The sequence below is a fragment of the Letharia columbiana genome, assembly GCF_014066305.1.
Source record: "Letharia columbiana isolate WasteWater2 chromosome Unknown Sc0000003_s0, whole genome shotgun sequence".
NCBI lineage: Eukaryota > Fungi > Ascomycota > Lecanoromycetes > Lecanorales > Parmeliaceae > Letharia > Letharia columbiana.
In genome coordinates, this window is record NW_023501039.1 from 1,336,783 (window position 1) to 1,360,054 (window position 23,272).

At 48.4% G+C, this 23,272-nt stretch overlaps 5 protein-coding genes across 5 annotated transcripts; 1 reads left to right on the forward strand and 4 right to left on the reverse strand.

Annotated features, from left to right (window-relative positions):
* Nucleotides 1-156: 156 nt before the first annotated feature.
* Nucleotides 157-1,486, reverse strand: HO173_001908 (uncharacterized protein; the record flags this gene model as incomplete). The annotated part of the gene is made up of 4 exons (XM_037303844.1): nt 157-842; nt 895-1,138; nt 1,190-1,214; nt 1,263-1,486. 4 exons carry the CDS (start codon nt 1,484-1,486, stop codon nt 157-159), a joined length of 1,179 nt encoding a protein of 392 aa, XP_037169566.1.
* Nucleotides 1,487-9,001: 7,515 nt separating this feature from the next.
* On the reverse strand, nt 9,002-9,971 carry HO173_001909 (uncharacterized protein; the record flags this gene model as incomplete). Its single annotated transcript, XM_037303845.1, has 2 exons — nt 9,002-9,787; nt 9,822-9,971. 2 exons carry the CDS (start codon nt 9,969-9,971, stop codon nt 9,002-9,004), a joined length of 936 nt encoding a protein of 311 aa, XP_037169567.1.
* A 3,196-nt stretch (nt 9,972-13,167) lies between these two features.
* HO173_001910 (uncharacterized protein) lies at nt 13,168-14,610 on the reverse strand (the record flags this gene model as incomplete). The annotated part of the gene is made up of 2 exons (XM_037303846.1): nt 13,168-13,941; nt 13,996-14,610. 2 exons carry the CDS (start codon nt 14,608-14,610, stop codon nt 13,168-13,170), a joined length of 1,389 nt encoding a protein of 462 aa, XP_037169568.1.
* Nucleotides 14,611-14,929: 319 nt separating this feature from the next.
* HO173_001911 (uncharacterized protein) lies at nt 14,930-16,284 on the forward strand (the record flags this gene model as incomplete). The annotated part of the gene is made up of 2 exons (XM_037303847.1): nt 14,930-15,216; nt 15,270-16,284. 2 exons carry the CDS (start codon nt 14,930-14,932, stop codon nt 16,282-16,284), a joined length of 1,302 nt encoding a protein of 433 aa, XP_037169569.1.
* Nucleotides 16,285-16,901: 617 nt separating this feature from the next.
* HO173_001912 (uncharacterized protein) lies at nt 16,902-22,603 on the reverse strand (the record flags this gene model as incomplete). Its single annotated transcript, XM_037303848.1, has 5 exons — nt 16,902-18,552; nt 18,606-18,958; nt 19,011-19,267; nt 19,400-19,710; nt 19,758-22,603. The coding sequence occupies 5 exons, from the start codon at nt 22,601-22,603 to the stop codon at nt 16,902-16,904; spliced, it is 5,418 nt and encodes a 1,805-aa protein (XP_037169570.1).
* Nucleotides 22,604-23,272: the final 669 nt, after the last annotated feature.

Below are 23,272 nucleotides of genomic sequence, written 5' to 3' on the forward strand. Positions count from 1 at the left end.
TGAGGAGGATGCAGGTCAGTTTGGGCTTCGGTTTTGCTCACTTTGACTGGCGCCTTCTCAAAGATTTTTAGCTTTTGGGCAAGTTCCTTCTCAAAGGACGAGCATGGGGAGACACCCCAAATATTCATCTATCTGGTTTCAAGACAGTGCGACTTGTTACACTCCGTTGGAATGCTGAGGATACAAGGATCGGTAGCTTGCCTCCACTAAGCTTGTGGAGTCTTGCGTGTCTCCCGTTCCAGTCCAGAAGAACAGCCCCGCAAGACCCTCTTTCAGCGCAAACGTAGCCTTCATTTGGACAGTGTCAACATCATCATAGCTCACAAAGCCGCCATCACCGCCGACGCAATACACGGCACCTGCTTCCTTATCAAGATTTACAACAGCTCCGGGCCGTGGCAAATCCTTGTACTCGAAGCTACCTTCCTCGCCTGCATGGCCTGTGAAACGGTCTCCTGGCTTGCTAGCACCCAGGAAGGAACGTCCATACGCAGGGACGCCAAGCAGAATCTTCCTAGCCTGTACGCCTCGCGACTGGGCGTAGGCCACTGCTGAGCTACATGAGACTCTGGCAGCCTCGTTGTGAGGGTTCTTCGGGCTGTAAAGCTGGGCGTGATGACCACAAAGATTTGTCCAAGGTCCGGAGAAATCGTAAGTCATCAAGTTGATTAGATCCAAATGAGAAGAAGCTTTGCCAAGATCAATGTTCCTTAAGGCCCATTCACCAGCAGGCAGGGCAGAGGTCAGGATATAACTTGGGGCAGGCAATTCTTTCCGAAGTGCTGCAAGTAATTGGACGTAGTGCTGGCCTTGCTTAGGATCCGATGGATGTTCCCAATCGACTTTCTAAATGTCAGCTACGGCAGGAGCCCAGATATTCATGTGACCGCTTACTATCTACGCCATCAAATCCAAATGCATCCACCATCTGTCTTGCGCTTTGGGCAAAACTTGATCTGACGATTCCATTGCTGGCGACTGCAGGAAAAGGAGCACTACCTTCTCCTCCTCCGCCAACCGAGAGAATTGTCTTGATGTTCGGATAACGCTTCTTAAGAGACCTCAGATCATTGAGACATCCTTTCACGCTACCATCGCCGTTAATGTCGATCTCGCTGTCGGCGTACTCGTCGCTGAACTGCAGCTGCGTGAGTATCGACCAGAGAAGCCAACTTTGAAAATTACATACAAACAAATGACCCTGATTTCTCACCCTGCAAATTTCATTAGTAAATACAATTGAACATGACGAGAATGCCCACCATGCAAATGCGTAGAAGAGGTGAGTGACATATTTCAAATTCAGCGAGGACGGAGGAAATCCCTTGTAGACTCGCCAATTTGGGTAATAGACGGCATTGATGGGGAGAGATTGAGAGATTTTCTCGACAGGAACTGGTTCAACTTGCACTTGGCTCCTGGTTTTGAATGGGTTCAAGGAGTGTGCCCGCCAACCCGGCTTGGGTTTGCCCTGGGATGAAGCCATGTAAACCGTGTTAAGAGAGGTGAGATTTAGGGAAGAAAGAGAGGAGGGATGTCTCTTACAACTGATGGAACATTCGCTCTCAGTCTCCGGAAAGGGCAGCCATGTATTAGAAGCAGAGGATTTTAGAAAGTTGAGAGCTATCACATCATTCCATTACTTATTACAACTTACAAGACCGTGGGCGATTTCTTGACACATCCCGTCCCGCTTTTTAAACACAACAACAGCGCCATGGGAGCAAGGAAAATACTCGTATACGGATCCGGTAATGCCCGCTACCCGGTACATGCCCGGTCTAAAATCCGATGAATCTGAAACTTCAGTAATTCGTCCTCTTACAACAGTAAAATAAAAATATTAATAAATCAAATCATAGAACGTAGAATAATATTTCTAAAACTTCAAGAGTTTTCTAACTCGGAGTTATATTGATAACGTTGTATGATAGTGTAATAAAGTCTGCCCAAATTCTGTAAGCCGTACGCCGCGTAGCGGAGCGGGGGTAGGCTCGGGGGGTTTTCGGGAGGATATTCCCCAAAAATCCCCCCCGGGATTATCGGATTTAAGACTGTGCATTACCAGCTCTGCAGTTGCCGTGGCTTGTGGAACTCGAGCTTCCAAGGGCTGCTTGAATAAAGCACAATATAGCGAGAAAAATGAGGCAGGGTTGGCGGGAAAAAAACCCCTGGCGGTCGATAGAACGAAAGCAGCGGAAGACTCTATTGCGGTTGTGGACCAGGGTGATTATGCCATGATGAAGGACTTTGGGAAGACCCCGCAATAAGTCGAGCTTTTCGACGCGATATCCGTTGGTCGAACTCTACGGTCACCGACCATTCCTATACTACTACGCTGGAATGATATCTGAAAAGGATTGTTATCTGCCTCCCAATAGGAACCGACGGACTTCGAGAGTAGCCTCCTACCGATAGATCAATTACCATCACGTCGATTTTGGGCTAAGGGGTAGCCTTCAAGGACGGTCGGAAGCACAGCTCCCTACTATGCCGACGGACGTATGTGGAGTATGAACAGGAATGCTAATAGTAGGTAGTCTACACACTGAAATACATATAAATATCTGTCTGCGCTTGATTCGAGATGAAGGGTGAGCTTAGCTCCTTGAACGCTCTTTCCTGATCCGCCTGGCCGTTGCTTTGCTTTTGGCAAAATGGATATAACTCTTGGAAGGAGCATGGGAGATAGTAGATTCAATCATCTTAGATGCCATTCCCGTTCTCTCTTTTCTCTTTCTTTCAACATCGCTCATCTACTGCCTTTCAATAAAGGGGGGGAGAGAAATACACACACCTCCTTTTTTTATAAACCCTATTAATTATAAAAAAACCACCCAAAAAAATTAATTACCTCCCGGGCCCCCCCCACCCAAAAAAAAAAAAAAAAAAAAAAAAAAAAAAGAGAGAGAAAGAAGAGGGAGAGGGAGAGGGAGAAAGAGAAAAAAGGAAGAAAGGGAGGGGAAGAAGGAGGTAAACCAAGAAAAGGTAACGAGACCATGTTTGGTACTTTTCAGCTGCAGGAAGGCCAGGTGGCCAATAGGTAGTGGATATTCGAGTACGATAGGCGTATTTCTATTAGCAACGAGAGAGGGTAGCCCCCCAATCAACTATCCCCAAAAAAAGAAAAAACAAAAAACCTCCCCTTAACAAATTTTAAAAACCTTTTTTTTTTTTAATTTTTAAAAAAAAAAAAGGAAGGAATTCTTTCCTTAAAACAAAAAAAAAAAAAAAAAAAAAAAAAAAAAAAAAATTAAAATTAATAATTTAACAGGCGGGGGGGCCGAAAAGAAAAAAAAAAAAATTAAAAAAAAAAAAAATAAAAAAAAAAAAAAAAAAAAAAAAAAAAAAAAATAATAATAAAAAAAAAATTTTAAATAAAAAAAAAAAAAAAAAAAAAAAAAAAAAAAAAAAAAAAAAAAAAAGGAAGAAAAAAAAAAAAAAAAAAAAAAAGATCCCAAGGATCTTAGGGATCCAGCTAAGCGAGCTATGCTATATATGGCTAGAAAGAACGACCCCGCAGGAAGCACCTTCCGACTACTACGGAACAAACAAGACAGAGCCCCAGCGACTATGAAGCTATACACAAATGTAGACAAAAGCTGCTTCTGTAGAAAACAAAGCTGTAGCATAGCATAGCACCTGAAGAAAAAACAAAACAAAACACTGTTCCTGAAGCCTTCCGCAAGCGCATGTACTTCTAAGAAAGCACAAACTCCGCTCCGTGAAAGCATGTACTTCCGGGAAAGCATAGACTTCGGGAAAGCATGAGTTCTGAAGCTTTCTGCAAGAAGCATGAACTTCCAGGAAAGCTTCTAACGGGGACGTCGGGTAGTTTGCTGTTGTGGTAATGGGGGGTAGCGGGATCCAGGAGGTAGCCTGTACGAGTAACGAAGTTCTTGAGGTGATCTCCGTGAAATGCGTGTCTGATCTTTCGGCCATTGAGTTGTACAAGTGTGAAGGATCTTCCATGGGATCCACCATATCCACTTATTCGGAACGGACCTCTCCAGCGGGCTTCCAGTTTTCCTGTATCCTTCTGGTATAACATGACTAGATCACCAACATGATGCGTGATTTGCTTGATTCCCTTGTTGTACCGGGAAGCCATGTCCTCCTTCTGCTGATCCGAACGCTGCCTGACCGTATCATGAAGATCCGCCCGGTGAATGAGGTATTGTCGTACGATCTGAGCATGGCTAACAGGATCCTCCAGCTCAGCTACCCAAGCAGGAACGTCACGTCCGGGAAGTGCACGTAAGGTAGACATGCTGGCAGAAGCTTCCGGCAGCGGTCCGAAAAGGATGCTGGTAGAAGAAATTCCCAGGTGTTCGATGACTCGTGTATTGACGGAACCTCCAGTCTTTGGCAGCCGCTGATCCCATTCCAGTCCGGTATGAAGAGAATCCTTGCGAAGCACCGCTTCCAGTAGTTTGTTGCAGACCTCGACCATTCCCGTGCTCTTGGAAGCACCAGAAGGGCTGTATGTGACGGCAATGCCTTCGGATCTCAAGAATTCTTTCAACTCATCATTAAAGAAATGCTGACCGCGATCGAGGTAGTAGGCATGAGGCTTCCTGTACATAGCAAAGAACAACTTGAGACACCAGATGACGTTCTCCACATTAGCAGACACAGTGGCAAAGGGAACCGTGAACCTACTCATGTAGCAGACTTTCACGAGTATGAAAGTAGATCCTGCTTTGGTAGTTTTGAGTGGGCCTATGAAATCCATTCCCATGAGCTGGAAAGGGTACGTGACTTTGATAGGATGTAAAGGCTGAGATCTGGTAGCAGGTCCATGCTTAGCACACTCGAGACACCCGGCAATGTACTTCTCAACATCTTGTGCTTTCCCAGGCCAGTAGCAGCTGCGTAGTCTTGCCAGGGTGCCAGTCTTAGCCCAGTGTCCGCTTTCGTCATGAACTTCCCGGAGCACAGTGAGCACCTTTCCTTCCGGCACGCAAGGTAAGTACACGCCTCCTCGAAAGATCCACAGGATATGTCGCACCACTCGGTACTCAAAAGCTTTTCGGAGCAGCGTGGCAGTGGGAGTCGAAGATCCTACGGTAAGAAATTCGTAGATTTCGCCGAACCAGGTGCTGCTGCGGTAGGCTTCAATCCAAATCTTGATATTCTCATCGATCTTGCCGAAGGCTTCCGCAGGTGGTTCCATAGTTTCCGTAGCAGAAACAGCTTCCAGCGAGAAAGAAGAAACACCATGCAGCGTGCCTCTATCAACGACCTCAAGTTGCTCCGATTTGGTGAGTGCTGCTAGGAACGAATCGAATCCATCCTTGCCGTCTTTCCAGATCCATTTCGGGCCATGGTTCTCCAGTTTCTGTCGTACTCGTGTGACTGTGATATTCTCTGAGCATTCAGCATCGAACAAGGTCCTCGATAAGCCGTCGGCAGCTTTGTTTCGAGGCCCAGGTATGTACTGAATAGTGAGATTCAAGCGACGGAGTCCATCAGCCCAATGCCCGTAGATTCCCTCGTGAAGATCTGAGTCGAGGAAGTGCGTGAGAGGCTTGTGATCAGTGTGTACCACAGTAGGCTGATACGGGTGCTTGCATAAGTAGTCATACTTCTTGCAGAACGTGACAATGGCGCAGAGTTCTCGCTTGTAAGTAGGGTACTTCTTTTGAGTGGGACTGAAGGTAAACGAATCGTACAAGACAGGCACTTCTTCATCCTTTCCCGTTGCGGTAGGCTTCTGAGATTGTGAAGCTTCTGGCAGGGTGGGGGCATGGTACTGTGTGATAGCACACCCAGCTGCAAAACCGGAAGCATCAGTGTACATGTGAACGATTCGGCTCAAGTCAATGCCGTACATGCTTGTTCTCGTAGCACATTTGATGCGTAGGATCTCGAAGGATAGCTGTTCTGCTTGAGTCCACCGCCATTCCACCTTTCCCGTAAGTCTGGAAAGAGGTCTCGCGATTTCCGCGAAGTTCTTCACCCACCGACGCGTGATGCCGACAGTTCCTAAGAAACCTCGAACTTCCGACTGATCTGAAGGAACAGGCCACTTGGCTACTTTAGCAACCCGTTCTTCAAGAATGTGGACATGTCCTCCAATGACATGAGTCACGCCCAGGGCCTTGATTGATGATGCAAATAGCCGCAGTTTCTTGAAGGACAATAGCAACTTGGCCCACTCGACTCTAGGAAAGAAGTGATGCTGCAGGAAGGAAAACAGATCCTCGAAGTCGTGGAAGCCACCAAAGAAGTCGTCCATATAGAACGTGAGAGGCGGTGGGATCTCAGGATCCGGCGAATGTAGCAAGGAAGGTTCCGAAGGAATAGGACCAAATGCTCTGTAAGCTAGCTCTGTCATGGTAAAGCCTGCAGACTGTGATCCCTGCTGCATTCTCGTAGGCTGCACCTGACCGATGCCTGAAATAGTGAAAGCAAAGTAGTGCCTGTCGTCAGGATGCAGAGGTATCGTGAGATACGCGTGCTTCAAATCAGCTGAGAACAAGCATCCATGACGTGGATTGGATAGGTGATCGTGAACTTTCGAGCTTAGCTCGAGATGAGCTCCTGGAAGAAGCTCCGTGACACGGGAATAATCGAAAGTCATTCGGGGCTCGTCAGTAGGTTTCGGATCCTCGACTTTGTCTACCATGACAGCCCGTGCATTCCACTGAGACAGACGTCCATTTGCAGGCTCAGTGAGTTCATAGACACCACCTTCGAGACCGTCTTGAACAAGCTTTCTCAGCCACCACTCCGTGTGAGGAGGCCAGCGTTTCTGAGATTTCGAGGAAGCAGGCTTCGTGCCAGGTGCAATGCGTACTCGATGCGTGATGAGATCCGTGCAAGGCAGGTCTCTCAGATCTTCCCTATTGAGATGCTTGTACTGGTATAGCAGTCGTAGCACCCGTAGTCTCTGCTCTGCTGTGGTAATGAGCGGTCCGAGGACTGGTCCCAATCCTAGCTTGCTAGCCCATTCTTCAAGTTCTGATAGTGAGGGATGCTGCGGAAGGCTTCGGCGAATCATCCTTCTAGCAGGAAATGCTTGCTTGAGAGGCACCTGTGGAAATGATGGTGCTGGCGTTCCCGAAGCACTGAAGGCTCCGGCAGACCAGCCTGGAAAGCTCACAATGGTTGCTTGCTTTGGTAAAGAAAAAGAATCAAGGACTTTGAAGGTGACGACAGGGGTACTCAAGGGGCTTGAATCCTTGAGGCAGGCTTCTGCGAGCCCTGGCAATTTAACGTCCTGCTTAAGACAGACTTGATTCACTGAAAATCCTGACGCTTGATCTCTTCAATATCTGACAAATCATCCCCAGAATCAGAAGAACTATCAGATTCTGAAGAATCAACTTCCTCAACGGAAGCCTTTGGCATGTCCCACTTGATAGCTTTCGGGGTAGTCATGGCGGACTTGGGATACATCAACAAATTGTGATCTTTGCAGAAAACCATTTCCGGACCCACGATTCTTCGGACTTCCTCGCCTTCCGATCTGTCTCCCAGGAAAATGGTAGAAAGGCGGATCGAAATGAAAGCATCCACAGTCCAAAGCCACGGAATCCCGAGGATCAGACTGAGATATTCAGATCTCCCTGATTCCGTGACGGACACAACTTCCGGAGCCACAAAGCATCGAATGTTTCTCCAGATTCCTTCCACACCAATCGTAAGCCACACCCAATGTTCTAGCACGGTATCACGATAATCCGCCGTACGCATGGAAAGGCCTTTAAATCCAATCTCCGAAAGCAGGTGGAGATGTAGGCCTAGAAGGCGTGCCAGTCCAGAAGACATCACATTCATATCGGAACCTTGATCCGCCTGAGTATGAGATTTCTCGAGGCTGACGTCGGATCCATCCTGTTTCCTTGCAATAATGGGAATGCGGAACGCCTTGTCCACACCCACAAGAGAGCTCAGGAAGCGTGTGTGCTTCTCAGCTTCCATAGCAGAAACATCAACCTGGAATACGGATACTGACGTAGCAGGGTTCCCCAAAGTCTGCTGGGAAGGCTGAGATAAAGGTGCTTGAGGTGCAGACGTAGAAGGAAATGCCGGCATGGGTTGATAGGCTTGCGGATACCCTGGAGGTAGCACAGGCATCTGTGGAATTTGTTGAACAAAAGTAGGCTGGAAGCTGACTGGAGGTGCTTGCGTAGCATCTGCAGCAGGCTTCGGAGTTCGTTTCTTGGGAACCCGAGTGCAAAGGCGCTTCAACTCCTTACACATAGCAGGTGACCATGCCACAAGATCCATCATACTCATGTCGACTTTGGTACTCTTAAGCATATGTCGGATCGACATGGGAGAATCATATTCTGATCCATTGAATAGGCCTACCAAAGGCTGAGGTTCTGCCTTCTTACCGACTCGCTTCTTGCCCTTGCGTTTAGGACGCTCTTCTTCCGAAGCAGCCTGGAATAGGTATGGCTGGTTCTGGAAAGAAGGTCCTTGACCCATAGCTGCCGAAGGCTGCTGCGGACCTGCTTGGGTAGGAACTTGCGGCGGGTAGAAAGAAGCACCGGGATTCAGGCTGGCATCAGGCTGCTTTTGCTGATGCTGAGGCATCTGAAACTGCTGTGGTATGAATTGCTGTGGTTGAATGGGTACTGATTGAGGCCTCTCAGGTTGCTTTTCTTGTTGCCGCTGAGATGCCGGTGCCGGTGCTTCTTCCACGTGAGCTCGCTTGTTAGGTCCTGATCCTTCACCGAGGAAAGCTTCGGCGGTTTTCACGTCAGCGGAACGAGATCGATTCAGCCCTGCTACTCCGAACTGCACTGAATTAGAATGAGGAGAAATGTAAGAATCCATGGAGCTTGAAGGCGTCACTTGACCCGATCCAGCAGAAGAAGAAGAAGAAGAAGAAGCTGCGGAAGGCTTCGGCGAAGGGGTGGTCCCGTAGGGTCTAGAAGATCCATCAAACTCCCCGAACCCAACGGAAGCAAAGTTTGACTGTGGATTGTCCCCGAAAACAAGCATCCTCAGGTACGACTGTTCCCAAGCAGGTAGTGAGGCACCCTCACAATGAGGAGAGATGTGACCCTTGGTACCACACTTGATACATAGCTGACCGTCTTTCCCGTAAGACCAGTGGATTGTGCCATTGATGTAAGGGTTTTCGAAGTGCTACGCTCGGGTATATCTTTTGGGGTAGGCTGATAGTTACGGAAGCGACTGCCAGCTTGGGATTCGGGGGTCCGCTCCTGCCAGCGTTTCCTTTGTTGGGATTCTGAGCTAAGATCGGAGCTGGAGCCGGAGCAGGAGCCGGAACTTCATGTGAAGAACGACGATACTCTGGGGGTTGGGATTGCGTGAAACGTTGAGGTCCCGCGGAAGCCTCTGGCAGCTGCTCCGGTGGATCCGCATGGAAGGACCAAGACTGATAATGTGAGGGCCTCGGAGCTTTGGCAGCTTGATGAGAAGCAAGCAAGGAAGCCACCTGTTGCTTTGGCAAGTTTCGTTCCACGAGAGATTTGTAGAACTGGAGCTGGTCGGATCTCGATTCTTCATCCAAGAGCTTCTGGATTTCGGCGTTGGTACGCCGTGCTTCTTCCGCGAGATTGTAGACCATGTGTAGAGATCTGTCAGAAGATGCCATGCCTCTCGTTGCTTCCTTTCGAATCTCTTGATCATTCAATCCTCTGATGAAGGCACGGAGAATGGTGTCGAGCATGGTAGATTCAAGGAGGCTAAAAGCAGCACTGGGAGTAGCAGCGGGCCTATCCTTGATCCCAACTCTCTGCATCAAGTTGGTGACACGCTTGAAGTATGAAGCAAGGGATTCTTTCGGGACGTTGATGTAGGTCTGCAATCTCAACATCGAACGGGATCGCACTTACTTCCACAGCTTTCGAGGGAAACTTCTCGCAGAATATGGCCCGGAACTGCTGGATTGTTTGCTGGGAACCGGCGTTCTCTACTTCGGTAAGAAGTCGGACAGCTTCTGGGTGACTTTCTGACCACTCGAAAGCATCGTCGACAAGAAGCATGTCAAGATATCCCAGATACTTGGCTGGGGGAAACGACCTTCTTCATCTTGGTAATCCTCCATGTCGAAGTCGAACTTTCGGAGCCACTTTGATGCTGACATGCCAGTGGTCCCGAGAAGTTACCACATGTAGCAAACGTAGGGCGAGGCATGATTGCTTTTGTAGTATTGCTAGGAAGGGTGCTAGACTGTACGGGAGCTTCAGACTAATCTGAAGAAGGCGTGCTCCGGTAAGATTCTGACGACGAGACTGTGGAATTCGTAGGACTATTACCGAGAGGAATTCTCGAGAAGTCTGGGGCGTCAAGACGGTAATGGTAGGCCAATTCCTCAAGGAGATTCCTGGTGCTCGCCAGAATGATGATGCTATGACTTGCTTCCGTAGTAGCAGAGATTCCTGGTAAGTGACGGCGATGACCTGGAAATCGAGTTGGGTGACAGCAACTTCTTGAGGTACTTGCTAAAGGGTTCTCGAGTCTCGAGAAGTGGTTTTGTAGATGAAAGAGGTTTTTTGACCTAAATACCCAAAAAAATTTTTTTTTGGTGTGGTTTTTTATTTAAAAAAAAAAAAAAAAAAAAAAAAAAAAAAAAAAAAAAACCCCCAACCAAAAAAAAAAAAAAAAAAAAAAACAAAAAAAAAAAAAAAAAAAAAACCCCCCCAACCCCAAAAAAAAAAAAACAACCACCCCCCAAAAAAAAAAAAAAAACAACCCCGTGGGGGTAAAAGGAAAATTATATATTTATAAAAAAAAAAACAAAAAAAATAAAAAAAAAAAAAAAAAAAAAAAAAATATAAAAAAAAAAAAAAAAAAACACCCCCACCACCAACCACCCCAAAATTTAAAATAAAAAAAAAAAAATTAAACCCCCCCCCCCCCCCCCCCCCTTTTTTTAAATAGTTGGTGGGGGGGGGGGCCCCCAATAAAAAAAAAAAAAAAATTCTTTTTTTTTTTTTTTTTATTTTTTAAAAACCACACCCCCCCCCCCCCCCCCCCCCCGGCTTTTTTTGTTTTCCCCCACATTTTTTTTTGGGAAGTTAAAAAAAAAAAAAAAATTTATTTATTTTTTTTTTATTTTTTTTTTTTTTATTTCTTTTTTAATAACCCCCCAAAAACCCATACAAAAAAAAAAAAAAAAAAAAAAAAAAAAAAAAAAAATAAAAAAAAAAAAAAAAAAAAAAAAAAAAAAAAAAAAAAAAAAAACCCAAAACCCACCCCCCCCCCCCCCCCCCCCCCCCCCCCCCCCCGGGCCCCCCCCCCCGCGAGACCCCTCCAAAAACCCCCAAAAAAAAAAAAAAAATAAAAAAAATAAAAAAAAAAAAATAATAATAAAAAAAAAAAAAAAAATAAAAAAAAAAAAAAAATAAATAAAAAATAATAAATAAAAAAAATAAAAAAAAAAAAAAAAAAAAAAAAAATTAAAAAATTTTTTTTTAAATTTTCTTTTTTTTTTAATTTAAAAAAAAAAAAATAATTTAAAAAAAAAAAAAAAAAAATAAAAATAAAAAAAAAAAAAAAAATTATAAATTAATAATTAAAAAAAAAATTCTTAATTTTCAACACACAAAAACCATAAAAAAAATAAACAAAAAAAAAAAAAAAAAAAAAAAAAAAAAAAATTTAGATATGTTGGCAACATCAGCTTTATGGTCCGCGGGTCCTTTGATCTTCTTGTCAAGGGAACCTTATCTTTGGATCGTGGCCTCAGCATTAGCTCTCTAATCGAATGATCAATGACTAGCCATATGTGATAACGAGCCGCCTTCGAGAATCCAGGAGGAGAGCTGACTTACTAATTACTCGAGCCTCTACTATATCGTCCAAACGTCTCATACAACTCGTAAATCTGCTCGGCTGTACCAGCTCTATACACCATGGCCGCCACAGTCGACCACCGTGGAGTTACGCCGATGAATTTCGATCACCAAAGCCCTAACGAATACCAAAAGCCTCCAACACCTGAATTTGCCTTCTCCGACTTCCTCAAACGCGAATACCGCTTCGGTCTCGATCCTAACCGACCGGTCTGTCAAGCAGACCGCCAAGGCCTCTGCCCATTGGGCAATCTGTGTCCTGATAAACACGGCAACCATCACAACAACAATCTTGTTTGCAAGCACTGGCTGAAAGGTCTCTGTAAGAAGGGTGACCAATGCGATTATCTGCATGAATACAACATACGGGCTAGAGCAGAATGTACGAACTATAATCGCAGTGGATATTGTGTTAGTGGAGAGGATTGCAATTATCTACACGTCGATCCAGCAACGAGACTGCCTCCTTGTCCGCATTACGAGAAGGGATTTTGCCCTTTGGGTGAACGTTGCAGCAAGAAGCATGTGCGGAAGACGTTGTGCAGATTCTACCTTGCTGGCTTTTGCCCTTATGGAAGGCAATGTAAGGAAGGTGCGCACCCAAGATTCCCAGAGGATTTGCCGAAGCCTACTCTGAAAGTTGAGAAGACGGCGGAGGAGATAGAGGCAGAGAAGGAGAGACTGCGGGAGGAGGCTGATCGACAAGAGCAGAGGGAGTACGAGAGGAATGAGAGCAACAGAGGAAGGGGTAGAGGTAGGGGTGGTGGAGGACGGTATAATCCTAGGAGGCGAGGAGGAGGTCACGATAGATGAAGTCCTGCTCATGTCTGAAATGTTCGAAGAATACTCAAAGGTGTTCCCTGCCGATCACAGTTTGGTGACCGTAAAGAGAGGAGGAGTGTTGAATCATGCAGTCTCTGGACTTCGCTAAGCTCGGGACCGGACATATCATCCTTTAACGACAAATGACAGTGGCTTGGAGTCTTGAGCCGGGTGTTGAGAGAGGTTATCCTCAGCACACCGATTGAAGCGAAACCGGTCTATGCCATCCCTCCGCCATGGAATGCGTCAAGCAATGTCCGCTACCCAGAGGACAATATGTGGTTGATTGACGAGGGAGCGCAACGAAAATCTAGCACTGAAAGGAGTCCGGGCTGCTGATACGATCTGGTTATGTGCAGAAGCACCGATGAATACTGTTGGAGTACTCCAACCATTTGGTCCAAGCCATAAGCTTTGATTCGTGCCTATATTGAGCATCGTGGTACTGAGATGAAAATCGAACGCCAAACGCCATGCCTCCAATACATTCCACCTGCTCGTATGATTGAGACGAGATGAACGCTAACTAATCCTCTAACCCACCACGATTCCTCCGGTACACTTACCTGTCATCACCGTCATCCACCTTCTCCCACTCAGTACTACCTTCTACAGAACCCTCTTTCTCCGCCGTTTCAACAATATTTGTCTTAGCAGCCCCCATCATCCAGCCCACAATCCCATCCGGAACCCATCTCCCCACAAGTTCATAACTCCTGGCACCTCGTCCCACAAAGATCGTCCCATTTCTTCCCTTGCCTCTCGCCATAGCATCAAAAACTCCGTTGTGCAACTCGCGCAAGGATTGGCCCTTCGCCGGCTTCTCGAGTCCTTTTTGCTCGAGCCTCCGCCTCGCAAATTCCGCTCTCGGCGAGTACTGGCTCGGCACAAGCTGCTGATTGTCTGAGAGACTAGGACCATAATCGAAGTGACCAAGCCGGAAATGTACGACGTTGACGCCTTGGACCTGCACCTCTCGGCGTAGTGTGGAGATGTACTGGTTCAAGGCACCCCCTATGATACTCTCGGCGGCGTGGGAAGGCGGAGTGAGCGAGGGTACGATCGAAGGGTTGAGGAACAGGAGGGAGGATTTTTGGGAGACAAGGAGGGGTAAGAAGGCGTGGAGAGTCGTGAACGGTGCCACGAGGTTGGTGTTCAGGATGTCAGACCAGTCGGGTGGGGAAAGGGAAGTAACAGGGCTGACAGGAAGGGTAACTGCCGGGAATATTACGAGGGAAGTCAGGTGCAGGTCGTGAGGTGGAGCGTTGGAGAGGGGATGCTGAGGAGTATTTATGTGTGTGGTGAATTTCTGGACGGTTTCTTCTGTAGAGGAGGGCTGTAATAAAGGGTTAGCAAACCCTGTCTGGCTTTTGAGACGCAGGAGGTATACAGATGTAATATCCATGTTAAGTGGCCGAATGTCAGCTCTTGACTCGGACTGGACTATTTGTTCCTCGGATAAAGTGCTGACTGGGATGTAAACAATGAAGCCTCGCCTTTCGAGATCTAAAGACAGCGAACGAGTAAGAGGCGAATACGGGGATCCAGCGAGGATCACGACCTCCGTCCTGGATCCATTCTTAGCACGGCCTGCCCGTCTCTTGACTCTATCATTTCTCTTCCGCCGCCATACAATGAAGGCTCCCGTACCAAGGAATGCAACCACCGCTGCTGTCCACGCCCGATGTTCGGAAACCCAGATTCGAGTAGCTTCGAAGTAACCAAGGGGGATAGCTATAACAGGTACTCTGTGCGGGACAGGAGGTGGCTTCGGCTTAATCGAGTCTGGAAGCCAAGGGGTGTCTCGAAATGCATCTTTCAATGAACGGCCCACAGACTCGAAATGACGATCGATAGCCTCAGTGAAGGAGTTAACTGACTCCAGGATACTCGACATTTCAGACGTGACGTGATGGTGGAGAGACACGCTGTCCATGAATATCAAGCTGTTGAGCTTCGCCAAGGTGAAGGACGAGGGTAAGGACTCCTCGACTTCGAGGGGCATAAATACGTTTAGCCAAGGATTAGCCGATTATACTCACGTGATCCCACCGTAATAGAGACTCCGTGGCTCTGCTCTATTTCTTCTCTTTCCTTCTTCAATCAATATCTTCCAATGTAAGGGTAGGCTAGCTGACCTTTGGAGTTGGGGCTGTGGAGGAGCCTTTGAAATCATGTGAATGGCAGAAGGAATTCGTAAGCACGATTCTGGATACATCTGGAGGCAATGCACCACCTCACACGATGGTCTACCACGAACCAAAGTCTTCTCTTCTGAACTGTTCTCATAGCTACCAATAACCTTCCCCAACACAACTGTCAACATGGCCTTCGAACATGATCCTGCTGTCTCCGAGTATCAGCATGAAAGGTCGCGCCCCCGAGAGGCGGAGGCGCTGCAAGCCCTCCGCAAAATCGCCTCCCTGGTCAAGCCCATAATGAGACAGCGAGGGTGGAAGGTCGGTGTTTTGACGGAATTCTATCCACCGGAACGTAATTTGTTAGGGTTGAACATAAATAAAGGACAGAAGATTTGCCTGCGCCTGAGGTATCCTGGCGACGAGCGTCAGTTTCTTCCTCTGGAGGAGGTCACGGATACAATGCTACACGAGTAAGAGTACTCATGGCGCTGTACCATCTACATAACTAATAGCCGTTTCTCAGGCTCTGCCACATCGTCTTCGGACCCCACGACGAATCCTTCCACAACCTCTGGAACCAACTCCGCGACGAGTACGACCAACTTATTCGCAAAGGCTATACAGGCGAAGGCTTCCTCTCCACAGGCCACAAGCTCGGCGGTAGGGGTCGTATCCCTATGCATGAAGCCCGTCGCCTAGCTCGCGTCAACGCAGAGAAACGACGAACTCTCACGGCAGGATCAGGGCAAAAGTTGGGAGGTGCTCCTGTACGGCGAGGCGTGGATATCAGGAACGTGATTGCAGACGCCGCAGCGAGGAGAGCTGCGATTATGAAAGGCTGTGCTAGCGGCGTTGGTGCCGAGCGTGAGAAGGAGATAGACAAGGAGACGAACAAAAAAGGGTTTCGGACCAAAGCAGAAGAGGATGATGCGAACGAAGAAGCTATTATGATCGCCTACATTGATCTCGTCCAGGAAGAAGAGAGAGATAAGTACGGTGACGCCTACATTCCGCCCAGCAAAGAGAACCCCGCTGGCAGCCAAGGAGGCTTCAACAGAATCAAATCAGAATCTGGAATCAGATCTAACCGTGCACCACCAGTTCCAGCATCCAAAAAACCCATACTTCCTATCACCAACACGGTTGATCTAGGCTACGGACAAAGCACGCCTCCCCCCCACACTCAACCTCCATCCACCAAACCCCAAACACCATTCTCAGACCCCTGGACCTGTGAAATATGTACCCTGGTCAACCCAGCCAACTATCTCTGCTGCGATGCCTGCAGTACCGAACGCTCGTTTCCCCCGCCTTTGCCCCTATCAAACACTCAGAAAATTGGCTCGACTCAAGCTAGGCCTAGCTCAATCAGGGATAGTAATTCCAAGAAAGCAGTAAAGTCGCTCATGTCTCTTGAGGCTACGACGTCGCAGCTGCCTAAGAAGCCGATAGGTTGGTCTTGTCATTCCTGTGGGAACTTCATGGAGAGCGAGTGGTGGACTTGTGCTAGGTGTGGGAGTATGAAGCAGAGTTCATAATGGGCACCTTGTGGGCGAGGTACGAAATCAAAGTGGCACTTCCAAGCGGTACAAGAACCTGAAACACGGGTGGAACCCACACCCACAAGAAGGTTTCTTCGTGGTTGAACGCTCAACCTGACGCCAATTTATGAATGAATGACGACTTTCCTCGGCATGATTCCTGAAGCTGGCGCTAAAGTAGAAGGACTCAGCGCCCAAGACTGCAAATTCTTGGTAGCTCGCCTGCTTAACCATGGTGAAGGCGGGCTAAGAGGGCCACATAACCTATGAGCAGATGTGATACAGTGATTCTTGCATAGCGCGGAATAATCTGCTTGCTGGCAGCAAGATGGCAATGATCAATACGAAGCATAGCGACGGCGTTCTAAGCTCTATCATCAGGAAGGAAAAAGATTCGTGCAGTTAGCACTTGCTGATAGGTAGAACCACTTGCATCAGATTTAATCAAACCATTTAAAAATACTATTATTGGCATACTGCTATCGCTGAATCGCTATGTAATTAGAATTATGTCAAGTGAAGACTCAACTTGACGCTGCAACGAAATGATGCTGTATTATTCATTCCTCTACCCTTTCTTATTCCATCCTTTGAGCCTCGCCAATACTCAATCCTCAATTGGCCGGGGGACGTCGGCCAGAACTTTTCTCCTCGATATCCTTGACCTTATTCAGGAACTTTCTCCACCCTGTATCTTTCTTCTCCGAATACGCCTCAATGCCACTATAACCCTGGGAAGCGGGCCTCGATGAATTCTTAGGCGGCTCTTCTTCATATTCCTCGCTCTCGGAGCCGCCACTCTCAGGATACCCTGGGGCGCCAGTCTGGACACTCGTATGAGCGTCGGCGGAGCTCGGCGGGTTAATCCCACCGTTCGCTGAGGAGCTGTTGGCACGCGCCATAGGACCAACACCCAGCATGCGGTCGACCTTACTCGGCTTGCGTTGGTACCCGCTGTTCGGATTTGGGGGACTCGCATCAAGATGCTGGTGATAATCAACAGAATCATACCGTGCCTCGTCATAATCAGAATTAACGAACTGGCCTTGCTGCTGACCCAGCTCTCCATATTGCCTTTTCTGCCTTGGCGGCATCGAGAAGGGTTTCTGTTTTGTTTGTCCAATCTGCTGGTTACGATCTTCGAAATCTCTTTGCCTCTGGGGCCGCTGATCGCCATATTCCCGTTCGAGAGGGGGCGTCTGATCTCGATACTGCCTCCTTTGGGAGACTCCAAAGCTCCATCGTCGAGGTTTGACTGGTTCAGTTTCTGCCTCGTCCTCATCCTCATCCTCAGTCTCACCCTCGCTCCCACTTGGTGTTAGGCTGTCTTGCCGACCCCAGTTGCTCCGACCTTGACTGCCGGCCAGAGTGTTTCTCCTGGTACCTCTGATACTGTTAAGCCGAGATAAAAGGCCCTTCTTCTTATACGTCTCGGTATTGACGTCTCCTTCTCCTTCGTACCAAAGTGCTGGAATTAGAAGCCGGTAAGGAACGGTGATACCTGCTGGATCTTTCTGGTTGACTTCACAGTTCAAGACTAGATCCAGTCCATGCTCAAGATTGATGTGACCTGTCATGTCATCCAGGTCTCCTCCTTTCGCTGCAGCTTTCTCGCTCATGTTGGTCGGACGGCGGTGGAAATTGCCGGGACGTGGAAGAGGGGCGGAGCTATGGCGTTGATCGCCATTGCCGCTGATGGTGACAGCTCTTTGAGGTATTTTGGGCTGAGGAGGGAAGTAGCCATCAGGCGGAGGCGAGGATGAAGAATCTCCAGTGTCGTACTTGTTTGAAGGCGGAAAGTCGTTGCTTGGCGGTGGCCCACGACCTGAGAGTCGGCGAATGAGATTGCCAGGTTTTACATCACCCCTTGTTAATGATAGGGTCCTTTGAAGGCGAGTTGGAGGGGGCGGAGACTCGTCGCTCGGGGTTTGCGGCTCCGACTGAGGTGGTGTTGGTGGAGGTGTGGAGCCTGGATAGTACTCTCTAATTGAGCACCAATTTCTTCGTGGCAAAAGCCTTTTGTTATTTCTTAGCTTGCCATTCACATCATGGATAAACATTGGAATCATGTCCTCATCGGTGTCACCGTCGAGATGGTGAGTCTTGTTACGCTTGTTGAGAATATCGGCCATATTGTTCGGTGGAGGCGTATTGACGATGGCAGATGAGATGACATTGGCCATGTAGCGATGGTCTCGGTCCTTTGGTATCTTCAGCTTAGGATTTGAGTAGAATTGGCCGACCGCTGCTAGATGAACATCACCACTAGTCGCTCGTTAGTATCGAAGAAACTCCCAAAGCTGTTCTTTGAAACTTACCCAAGGATTGTCACCCTTACCGACTTTTCTGCAGCCAGTTCCTGAAGCTCCTGGACAAACCAGTTCCTCTCTTGTTTGTGATTCTTCGCGGTCCAGTGATCGTCCAGATCATCTAAGATCTCCACGCCGCCGTCGAATTTGTTAAGGAAGCCTCCGAGCATACCAGCTCGGCCTAGGGCTTTGACAGGGTCCATCACTCTGCTTGTGATCAAGTTCTCGAGCCAAACTAATCTTGGATAGGCGATAGGTACACCGAGCACCACGACAAGATGTTTCGTTTCACCCTCAACGATCTCTCTTCGGCACCTATCCAACACTATCTGATATGTAGCCTCGCTTAGGATTTCTTCTCTCTGTGCTGGATTAGCACAATCACGGGATTTCGTTGTCTGATCTTCCACTTACTGTTCGCTCTGTGCGACAATCAAGAGCAAGAAGCGCGACATTCTTCCCAAGAGAAACAAAAACACTCCTACTAGGCTCGTTGATATAAGGCCCAGGTGCAGATCCCATGAGCCAACTTGGCTCATCAGCGGGCCCTTCGTCTGGAACACTTTGGTGCTGAAACAGCATATAGTACTTGAACGCTACAGCTCCGAGACCGCAAAATACTGGCGTGCTCATAAAGTGATGCGGGTAGGAACCAAAACCATCGATGATATCTGCGGAAAGGTTATTAGCCACCGATCATTCGTCATATAAGTCCGTTGCAGTGTCAGACGCCATCACATCGAACACGTGGATGGCGCAGTGAGATCTGCCAGATGAGAGGTCTGCTCCGATCACAAACGTACCATGATCATCCCACATGTTTACCATTGGGATTTGGGAACTGGCCATGCCGAAAAGACCTTGAGAGAACCACATAGAGTACCTTTCCAGATAGAAAGTCTCGAGTTCCTCATGCATCGACGGCGAAAAGTCAGCTTCATGTTTGTGATGTGGATTCTTGATCTCGAGCCAATTCCGAAAAAGTGGGCTTTGGCTCATGACAGCATCGTTGTAAATCTGGTCCCCTCCACCAATCATGACATGGAACGGTCGTGTCTGATGGCAATTGAGCACATCTCGCCAGAGAGGGTCAGGCCCAGAGAAGTTATCCGGGCTGTTCCTTTATAAGCATGAATCCTTTCACTAGATGTCCAGACTTACTTGACGCTCATACTAAAACCGTTGCAGCTATGGAACATCACGTTCATTGATTGGCCTCTTCCGGGTATCCAGAATCCCACAGACGGCGAGCCATTGATACTGTAAGCAACGCGAGTTTGTTGTACACTCAGCTCGACTTCCAGATTAAAACGCCAGAAGGTAACACCACGCTCTGCATGGAGTCGAACACCCCTGACTTGTTGACCTCTCTTTGGTGCCCTCTCCCCACGACCTCCAATCTTGGGATTCGTTTGCGATGTTCCATTACTACGTCCTGGATGGAAGTCGGGAGTACCATAAGCTGTCGGAACCGCAGCAGTACGGAATTCCTCGAAAAGCCCGTCATCATCTTCAAGACGCGACAAGTCCACGCCTTGCTCGAGATCGTCTACAGGCTTGACGTATACGGTCTTTCCACTTCTTGACAATTTAGGCAAGCCCGCTATAGGATCCATATATTCAGCAGGTAACTCGTGACCGTCTTCGGCATCAATATGTTGCGGTGGTGGAGGCAAGAGATCCATTGCTTCTGGGAATAGGCGCAAAGTTGGTGCAGGATCATATGATGAGTCGGCATCCGCTGTGACGATCATGACGCTACCTCTCCATGCCTCGCGTTCGCTGCTGGATGGGCCACTTCTAGTCTGCATCTGCAGTCTGTCTCTCTTCAGGCCTGTGTAGCGCAAGAGAGGACCACATTTCAGGTAGAGTGGTGGATCAAAGGTAGCGAGTGCTGGAGCTGGCCGTATGCGGACAGACCGCATACTCAAAGTTAGCTCTTTGCTCAAGTATGGCTCGCAAATATGTTCAAAGTGTGCAGGGTCGTGATCAGCAAGATTGGTACATGAGTAAGAGTACACAGACGAAAGACCTGAAAGCTGCTCATTCTTTGTACGATGGAGAAAGTGGGACACATGACTTTCATAAGGCGATCCCGAGTGGTTTCTGACCCTCCGAAATTGCTCGTGCCCCACATATTGCCTTGTACGAATTGTGCGTTCGTTTGAGGGCGACTCTGCAGATCTTGTTGTCTGACTAGAAATGGAACCTGGTATCTTACCGTTGTTGTCCTGATAGTCTCTTTGGAGAGGTTGTGCCTGTCTTGCTCTTCCCGATTTGCGGCGACTGTCAGACCTGCTCTCTTCCCACCACGTATCCCCTTTATCTTTTGACTCTTTCCCGGAAACAAAATCAGCAGCCGAGAGTCTTGCTGTACCTCCTTGCTTCCACTCGTCAAGATTTCTTGGCCTAGCATTGGGCTGTTCGTACGCACTGGCAGTGTGGTTGTGACCTCGATGCAAGATGGTGGAGAGGTGATGTTTTCGATCTGCGTGACCCTCGATCACTCCCTGCGACCCACTGCCAAATCCCACGATCTGTCTGGCCTGGATACCAGCAGCAGTTTGTGGAGGTATTCCGTATTTTGTAGCCTGCCCTTGGTCCTGTACAGTATGCCGTGGTACAGGGTCTGGTGCGCCTCCATAAGTTGCGGCTGACGCATCTTCATTCAATCTCTCCACTCTACTATTGTACAGCTCCTTTTGTTCTGTGGGTACGTCTCTGGACGGCGTCCGTTTTCCCACCGTTACTGCGTCTCGACGAAATTTGTCTCTCCGAGCAGCACGTTCTTGATCTGATCTTGCCAATGCTTCCGTTCCCCAACTTCTCCTGTGACTGCGCGAGTCTGCCTTGTCCATATCGCTAGAGTAGGCATCAAGATCTTCAGTATCCTCTTCGCCTTGGAATCTCACGCCTCGTCCTTGGTGCTGGTCGGACTGGGGCGTCTCGGTCGATCTTGTAGATGTCTTGCCGGTACGATTTGAAGACAAAGGCTGGTAGGAGTCAGAATATATCCTTCCTGAAGTTCGTTGTGGTTGTGATTCGCGAACCGGTTGTTCTCTGTGCCCGTCAGGCCAATTGACTTCAGTCTGGTCAGGAAATCTTCGTGATTTAGCAGCACCAGTATATCTAGAAACACGTCTTGATGTGCTCCGATCCGCGGCAAAGTCACTTTCTCGACCAGAGTCGTGCTGCCTGTTGCGGGCCTGAGATTCTCGAAGCTTTCGTTCAGCAGCCTCTACACGTGCTCGTTTCTTTTCTTTGCTGGTAAGCTCGACCTCGAGTTTCTGCAACGGCGAATGCTCTGGCGCCCACTCTCTTCCTTGTGGTTGCGCTACACTGGCTGGAGCACGTCTAGCACTCGGCTGGGTAGCAGGAGACAGAGTTTCTGGGGTTTTCTGAGCTGTTGCTGAGCTGCTTTTTCGACTTGGAGGATTGCCACTTCTAGATTCGAATTGTCGTGGGCTTGCTGGATTTGAGAACCGCCTGGGTGATATAGGACCGTTAGGGGGAGGGTATGAGTCTCTTTTGTGCTTCTGGATTTCTGAGTATAATCCACCAATGGGACGATTGAGACTTCCTCGTCTCTCTGGCCGTGCTGGCTGAGGGAGGGGCTCAGGGTTGAGATCTGGTGGTTCTGCGGGTAGTGACTTTCCGGTCAGAACACGCGCTCGCTCTGCAAAAGAGGCTGGAAAGTTGCCTTCGGGTGGGCTGTAGGTCTCGGTGCCATGTGGAGGACGGTACGAAACAGGTGGTGCTTTCGGTACTTCGGGAGCAGGAGGTTGTGGAAAGTTCTCGATTGGTGTCCTTCCAGGTCCAGTCCCAGTTGGCCTTCGCCTTTTGGAGGTCGTCCTTGCCAAACCATTGGTTGGAGGGGATCGATCCCCGCTTTGCGACGAAGGCAGGGACGATTGGAGTGGGAGATTTGGATTAACCCTCAACGGGCCCTGATTTAATTCTGTGCCTGCATCGTACAGTCGCTGCATTTGCATGCGCTGTGTCTCCATGGTTTTGTCCTGAGGGTTGATAAGAATGGAGAAATCAAACGCTCATCATTCGAGGCGCATGGAGGTTGAGCTCTCGAGTAAATGAATGTAGATTGCTCAGGTCGAAAAAAAGAGGGTCATTATGGCAATGATGTTTGATAGGTCAAAGATTGATGTATACACATCTTCATAGCTAACTGGCCACATATGTCCGGCACACTGAAATGGAAAAAGCGAAAGCAGAAGAAAAGCTACCAAAGTAAACAGGAGCTCTCGTCACATTGGTGACATGGCTGGAGAATCAAGGTTAGCACTTTAAGCCAGTCGCCAAGCTTCCAGCCCCCAATCAAATCCACCGGCCCGCCAACCGAGCTCCATCGTGGCAGCCACTGGCAGGCTTCAGGCGGGCCTCCAGGCTCCCGTTCCCCCTCTGGCGCGAACCCCCCAGTCACCTCTTATAGGGCTGCAGCCGCAGCCGCAGGTGCAGTCAAAGTTAAAGTAAAGTAAGTTGACAAGGTATTCACAGAGGACTATCGCCCTCCTCGCACGACCTAATCATCATAATATCCTACACAAAACTAGGGCTTGTTCTTCAGTGCAGCGTGCGGTCACATTCTGCACATCTTTCGTTACAATTGGCGTTGATGGTAGTCGACTCACTCGCAGCTTGACAAAGAGCATTGTCTCCAA